Source organism: Austrofundulus limnaeus, unplaced genomic scaffold (genome assembly GCF_001266775.1).
Source record: "Austrofundulus limnaeus strain Quisiro unplaced genomic scaffold, Austrofundulus_limnaeus-1.0 Scaffold4, whole genome shotgun sequence".
Classification (NCBI taxonomy): Eukaryota; Metazoa; Chordata; class Actinopteri; order Cyprinodontiformes; family Rivulidae; genus Austrofundulus; species Austrofundulus limnaeus.
Window position 1 is genome coordinate 4,570,109 of NW_013952406.1, and position 7,743 is coordinate 4,577,851.

Below are 7,743 nucleotides of genomic sequence, written 5' to 3' on the forward strand. Positions count from 1 at the left end.
GAAGAAGAATAAATCTCACAATATCTGCCCCTTTTTAATACCTAAAATATGTTCAAAAGAAAAGTAAATTACAATCTAAGTTTTTTCTGCAACTCTTTCCCAACTGGACGTCAACTCTGTCAGAGAAATTTCTAACTCTGGTTTAATCAGATTAAATTAAGTTTTTAGACAAGGTTTTAGTTTTTTCCTTTGTAAATTCAAGCGTCAGGCTGACCGTTATTTGAGTTTTATCTGATGAGACATCAGTGGAAACACCTCTGAGCTCAGAGATCTCTGACGTGGACCCGGGTGGGTCCTGGTCCAGTTCCATCTATAAAAACCCTGCTCATATTTGTGCTAACCAGACCAAACCAGTAAGAAACTAAAACAACCCAAGTCAACAGACGAGATGAGTTTGACACCTAAAGACAAGGACACAGTCAAGGCTTTCTGGGCCAAAGTGTCCGACAGAGTGGACGATATCGGCGCAGATGCTCTGAACAGGTTAAACAACTTTAACGTTATTGATACAGACTATTATGTTTTCATTATTTAAATAGATTTAATATGTTGTTTTGTTGTTTTCCTCAGGATGCTGATGGTCTACCCACAAACTAAGACTTACTTTGCCCACTGGAAGGACCTGAGCCCCGGATCTGCTCCGGTGAGGAAGCACGGGAAGACCATCATGTCTGGAGTCAGTGATGCTGTGAGCAAAATTGATGATCTGACCACGGGTCTCCTCAACCTCAGCGAGCTGCACGCCTTCACCCTGAGAGTGGATCCTGCCAACTTCAAGGTACTTCAAGAGATTAACACCTGGGCCATGAAACTCTACTCACTGCTCACTGTTCAGCTATGAAATGACACACATGTGTTCATTTGCAACATTTAAGCCTTTTTTCTTTCTTTTCCAGATCTTGGCCCACAACATCCTGGTGGTCTTGGCCATCATGTTTCCCATAGACTTCACCCCTGAGATCCACGTGTCCATGGACAAGTTCCTGTCAGCTCTGGCCCTGGCTCTGTCTGAGAAATACAGATGAAGAGCCAACAGGATGCTTGACCCTCAAACTGTGTTTGACTTCATTTAGTAAAGAAATAAAGACAGTTAAAGTGTTACTGTTGTCTGTGCCGTTAGTTTTTTATATTTGTAAAATGGATCTCATGTGTATAAAATACTTACAATGTTTTAGCTGAAGTCCTAAAATGTTCCCTCTTAAAAAAGTTCAATAAAATAGTAATTTATTCTTTTTTTTACTTTTTAACATCTAACTTCTAACATCTTTGATTATTTTTTTGAATATTTCTTTCATTATTAACATTTTTGTCAAAAAAGGGATTTAAATTTCTTAATGAGAAAAACACAAAATATGCAGTTTTTAAACTAAGGTGTAACGTATATTTGAGAATATTTGGCATGAAGTAAACTGTAAATAAACTTACATTGTTTACATTAAGGCTCAAAATGGTCCCTCCCATAAAAGTCCAGAAAAAAATGTAATTTATTGATATTGTTTTTAAATTTCCACTGCATCAAATCTTTTTGACAACTTCAGACTTAACTGTACAAATATTGTATTAAAATTTTTTTTATTTCTTTAATTTTGATAACATTTTTGTAAAAAAATAAAAATCCTTAAATTTCTTTTTAGAAAAATACAAAATATGCAATATTTTGAAAAAGAAATTGCAAGGTGGCTTGTTTGACATGAGGTCATTACAGCTTTATACGTCAATAGTTAATAACAACACTTATTTTGACGCATCATTTCTTGAATGGCTCCTGTAAACAGCCTGTTGTCAACATTTAAAAAAATTAAATGATCATTAACTTTGAGTCTACAGTCAGGATTGTTAAAAGAATGATTCTTGGTATGACATGTGGGTGAMTAAATACAAAGAACAAACATTTTAGAAGCTCCTAAATCTTTGAGTCATAATTATCTGGACAGTAGTTTCTCCAACCTTTCTGAAAACAGGCTCATGGAAGACACGGCAAAACAAATATATTTGACTCTAAAATTTTAGGGTGACTTCACTAGGTTTTGCTGACATGTTAAACATGTTGTARTTTTTATGTACCAAGTTATACTAAAAGATAGGCAGGTTTTAAATAACTAAATTAGACACACACCACATGGTATGATGATTTATAATCTGTGAAGGGATGTTTTTATAATCACCAAAATTCATCCCCAAAATATCAAATTTGGGCAAAGACTGATTAAAATTAAATCTATACTGACGGAAACCAGATTTCAAATCTGKAATTCATTAAAGTTTATCAGTGGAAACAACATGATGCTGGACGCTCTGAAAACTGTTGCCAACGTTTGTTTCTGGTCTTATCAGACCTTTATGAGGCGGCTCCACAGAGAAGACACAGATATAATGCTTTACTGAAACCTCATGGCAGCTCAAAGRTTTCCTTCTTGTCTGTTTTGTTCTTTTACACTGAGGTTTTAGAAGTTTCAGATCATGTGATGTTGGTTTTTTTATTGACCCCTACCTTAAAGAAAAGCATAGGTTTGCTGAAGTGAGATTATCCAGCTGTTCTCCACAGCTAAATATATATTTTAGAGTTATTCCTTGGTTGTGCTGTTACTGCTGGAGGACAAACTGACCACATGTCCTGACTCTGCTGCTGTCTTTGGYCACTCTCTTACATTTGGTGTAATTATTTAAATCAGCAACATGCGTTTTCTTTGACATTACACCTGGATCAGTTCTTTTGTGTTTCTGTCTCTTTCCTGTCCCCACAAACCCAGCCAGTCGAGGTCCGTCCTGAGCCTGGTTCTGGTTCTGCWGSARGTTTCTTTCTGTTAAAACAGCGTTATTAAATCTATACATATAGTGAGTCAAACGGTTTCTTCTCATCCTGAAATTTTCATTGGATTGTTGACGTTTGTTAACCTGCATATGTCAACAAATGAATCCTCATCCTGACTCATTTATAAGACTCTGATCCTGCTAATACAGTTTGTGCTTTATCATCAAATTATTCTCAGGTGACAAGGTCTAAAAAAATTAAATATCTGAAAAACTTAAGCATCCAGAAAACACCAGCTGACTGAAGCAGATGATGATGATGATGATGATGATGATGATGATGATGATGATGATGATGATGAGGGTAACTTTAGAGAACAAAAMGCATCCATGGACTGTGTGACAGGAGCGCCATCTTGTGGTTAGACAAACATATCCCCTTTATTTAGTGTTATTGGTTCAATTGTTTATATGTATTTTTAAATAAATGAAAGTGACAAAATAAAAAAAAAATTAAACCCAGTAATCAGAAATATAAACCAAATCATTAATAAAAAAAACAATATTTAAAGAAGAGCTTTGTGCTCATTGTTGGACCTTGTTGGAGGACTTATTTGTGTGTATATTTATTTTTGTTTGCACCAAAACACRCGTTAATCAACTCAAATTAACATCATATTTTAATAAAACCTCTAAAATCTGAAAAGTGATGAATAAGTCTAGATTTTTCTTTTTCAAGATGAAACTGCTATTTATTTTCTTCTTTATTTCATTGAAGAATAAAAAAGATAATCGTTAACAACCCGCTTGTTATCTTAATCTGAATTGTTTTTATTGCATTTTGCATTTATTTATTTACTTTTTTGTACTGTGGCAAATTTCTATAACATTTTATTTATCTTTTAATGTAGAACATTTTGCTATTTAAGAATTACATCATGAGTTATAATATATTTTCTCTTTTCTCAGTGAGCTGTAGTACCACTTTTTACCACCAGGAGTCAGACATGTAAATAATTAGGAAGAAACCTAACTGGAAGAGTAGTAGTAGTAGTGGTAGTAGTTCTTTATTCATTTCATTTGTAACACAGATTAACTAAATACAGAAAAACAAATAATACAGAAAAACATGCAATCAAAATAGAATCAAACAAAATGAAAGGCAGCAGAAGAAGAATAAATCTTATAATATCTGCCCCTTTTTATACCCAAAATTCGTTCAAAAGAAAAGTAAAAATGCAACAAAAAAAATCAAAACAACTTAAAACATTTAAAAATGAAATAAGAATAAAGACATCAATTAAAAAAAACAATTAGCATGAATTCACTTATAATTCTTCATATTTCTTCAGAATACTCATTTTTTATACTTGAATGCTCGAAGAGATATGCATTTGAAATGAAAAGACTGAAAGTCATATCAAGACAATAGATATGAGAGAATGAGAGGGAGGCAGGTGGAAAAGTGAGGCTATAAGAAATGTTCACAAAGGTTCAGATAAGATAAGATAAAAATCTTTATTTATCCCAGTGGGGAAATGGATTCATGATAGAAGAACAAATACAGGCAYATTTTATCCACGGCCAAACATCTTACACAAAGCTTCAAGATTTAACAGTAAATCAGAGAAATACWTTTACAAAGGAACTTCATAGTTTGTGGAACAAATGAACTCGAGGTACTGAGAGTTCTCCTGAGTGGTGAGGATGGATAAGATCAGGAAAGAGGTTTTCACAGGTACAGCACAGGTTGAAGGATTGCATGAAGGAGGCTGATGATTTGGACGTGTCCAGAGGAGGGACATTTAAGGATGTTTGCAACTTCTGCAACTTATTATGAAATTTATGGATGCAGAGAGGGCGTGGAGTTGGAGTGAGGACAGAGATGCAGAAGACGATGAAGAGGCAACMGCCGAAAGAAGAACATGTTTTGTTTTATTTGTATTGACTGTTCATGGCTTCAACCACAGCAGACAGAAACTTCTGCCAGGTTACTTGGACCYGAGGGTCCAGCGCAGACCTGAGTTTACAGGCGATGGTGATGGTGATGCAGTCAGCCAACAGCTGCAGGGTGAAAAAAAAAACAGCTTCATGAAACCTGCACAAACACACATCATTTCATTATTTATCGTACAAATCTATGTTTGTACTTTGAAGGTGTCAGGATCCACGTTGAGTTTCTCGTAGTGCAGCCTGCTGAGAGCAGTRTACGTCTCCCYGATGTTGTCCAGGTTSTTCACGGCTCTGTCCAGAGCTCTCAGCACAACCTTCCCATGAGCGGCCACTTTGGAGTTGGTTAGAATGGCACTGTTGGTGAAAATATCYCCAAATGTGCCAAAATATCTCTCTGTCCAGGGGTAAACAATCAGAATTCTRTCAACAGGAGACATGTGCAGGTCAGATCTTGTCCATGTGAGACATAAAAATGACATTTAAAACACAAAAGCTGAAAAGTCCCACACTGCCTGACCTAAATGATCTTTTTGATATTGTCACTACCTACAAATATCTTGGAATTACTTTGGATTCTCATTTGACTTATCGTGATCATGTACTGTACGTCTTAATCACTAAGTTGAAACAGAAATTATATGTTTATTCAAAAATTAGATCCAATCTAACATCTTCTGTTTCAAATATCTATCTTCATGCCTTTATACTCTCAACCATGTCGTACTGTTTACCTGTTTGGTCTCTTACAACAAATGAAATCTTAGAACCCATAGTTAGGCTCTACAACAGGGCCTACAAAATTCATAAAAAACTTCCTGGTTGGACTCATCAYTGTACAGTTCTTTCATTGTCTGATGCCTTGACTTTTCAGAATTGTGTTTTGTATAGTGGTATTAATTTATATTTTCAGATCTTCCAAGGTGCCAGTTATGGAACTCTCTGTGCATTGTTGCCCAAATCAAATTCTGGAAGTGGTCATTCAGCTAGATCTGTTACAAAAGGACAACTGATATTACCAACTTTTAAAAACTGTTACGGCCAGAGGTCTTTCTTCTATGTTTATACTAAAGCATGGAATGACATTCCTCAAAACATAAAGTCCATTTCAAAACTACAGCCCTTTAAGAAGAATCTTGTCTGCCATCTGCTGGACACTTTTTGTTGTGCTCATATTTAGACGTCCTATTTTGCAAACGCTGCCTTCCTGAAATTTGGTATGCTTGTTTGTCTTTGTGTCTATGGTGTATAATGATGTGATTGTGATGCTGTATTTCTGAGTGTTTTATGTGCTGCAGAACAGGAACCTGCTGTAAAACAGCAATTATGCTGAGTCAGGCTTGGTTTTCAATAATCTTTTCCTGTTAAATAAATTAATCAAATCAATCAAATCAAAAATGAAAACTACTACACTTTAGTTGGTAACATTTACAATTAAGGATATTTATAAACTAGCACAAATTGTTTCTTGCTCCTATAATAACATAAAAGAAACTTTAACGTAACATAATGACAAATGTCTTAAAATAAACTATAAATGATGAAGAGAACAGAAAAAGAGACATGAATGGTTCACATTTCAAGTAAACAGTGAATTTTGCATCTTTTGCAGTAACTTAATAATTAGCTGAGTGTTAACAGCTTAATTATCAACTGTACTATTATCTGTTTATTTATATATCTCAGAATAAAATGAACCTTACTGAAACGTAGCTGATTTTGTTGCATAATGTATGTCCAAAAATAACATTTCTTTGTTGATTCCTGCATTTATGACAACAAAGAATCATCTGATGTTTTGCTTGAAAAAAAAAGACACAAATTAAACTATATCAATGTAAAAATGTTCTGTTTAAACATTGATCAAAAAATAAAAAACACAACCTTTAAATGTAAGTTTAGATAAAAACTAACAATAAAAGGTTTTACCTCGCTATAACCTGAGGCCCAGTCTCATCGATATCAACTTTCTCCCAAACTGATCTGATGGTCTCGCGCTCCTCTTCCGTCCATTTCACCATGACGTCACCAGATCAATAAGCAGCTTGATTGATAAGCGTCTCAGTCCCAACAGGAGTGATCAGCTGGCGTGCAAGAAAATGTCTTCAGGCAGAAAAATTACTTCTCCTGTTTGCCTTTTTTTTTTTTTTTTGGCATGCAGCTGCTGAGCTCAGATTAAAGCATCAACGTTCATTATCTGAATATTCAGAACCACYCCACCCAAATAAATGATACAGGGCTCCCACATGTTGACTTGACGAAGAGGAAATAAGCAGGCCTTGCTCATTTCATTCAGCAGTCTCTATTAAAGAAAGCACGACAAACACATTTTTATAAAGAAATTAAGCAAATATGTTGTTTAAAATCTGCTAATATCTCTTTTAAGCAAGAACCTTATGTTTGTGGGTAAAAACAGCTTCTTTATTTTCTCAGGAGTCCATTTTTCTCAAGAAAAGCAGTCCTTTACTAATGCTTTTCTAGACTTATACTTGTTTTGGACCAAAAAAGGTATATTTCCTGGTCCATAAATGCATAAAGATTTAGAGCACCCAGTATGACCAAATAAAAGACATTTTTTTAAATCCAAACTGGATCAAAAAAGATTCTAGTAAACAGAAGAGTTTCTCCTGGATTTAAGTAATGTTGGGTAAACCAAGTAAAATTTAGACATCTGTTTTGCTGCATGTCCACAAAAAAAAAAAAAAAAAAAAAAAAAAAACATATAAAACACAAGGTATTTCTTTTACTCAATTATAAGCAATTAAATATCAGTAGCTCATGTTTTCAGTTAACTCTTAACTATAAATAGAACAGAATAGAGCTGAAACTCTCATTCGTACCATATTTTTAAGTGTTTTCACTATTTCTGTGTTATTTATCGTGGATATAATAAATGCATGTGCATTATTTGACTAAATAAATTAAAATAAATAACCACGAAGCTGACTGACCATTAAAATATGACAAAGAAACAATGTTTTGTTTATTTTTTAAAAATAATTCCGCAGTGCTTATTTAATTGTTCAGATAAATATGCGAGAC

General features: G+C 34.3%; 2 protein-coding genes across 3 annotated transcripts; one reads left to right on the top strand and one right to left on the bottom strand.

Moving 5' to 3' along the window:
* Positions 1-339: 339 nt before the first annotated feature.
* LOC106528904 (hemoglobin embryonic subunit alpha) lies at positions 340-1,101 on the top strand. The gene is made up of 3 exons (XM_014024190.1): positions 340-483; positions 571-778; positions 897-1,101. The coding sequence occupies exons 1-3, from the start codon at positions 389-391 to the stop codon at positions 1,023-1,025; spliced, it is 432 nt and encodes a 143-aa protein (XP_013879644.1). The 5' UTR covers positions 340-388; the 3' UTR covers positions 1,026-1,101.
* Positions 1,102-4,076: 2,975 nt separating this feature from the next.
* Positions 4,077-7,011, bottom strand: LOC106528913 (hemoglobin cathodic subunit beta). Of its 2 annotated transcripts, none has more exons than XM_014024208.1 (3): positions 6,631-7,011; positions 4,902-5,058; positions 4,077-4,815 (listed from the first exon to the last, which is right to left on the bottom strand). In XM_014024208.1, the coding sequence occupies exons 1-3, from the start codon at positions 6,720-6,722 to the stop codon at positions 4,687-4,689; spliced, it is 378 nt and encodes a 125-aa protein (XP_013879662.1). In that variant the 5' UTR covers positions 6,723-7,011; the 3' UTR covers positions 4,077-4,686. The 2 variants fall into 2 exon arrangements, with proteins under 2 accessions (XP_013879662.1, XP_013879655.1); XM_014024201.1 differs by having other exon boundaries at positions 4,902-5,124.
* Between the last annotated feature and the right edge of the window lie 732 nt (positions 7,012-7,743).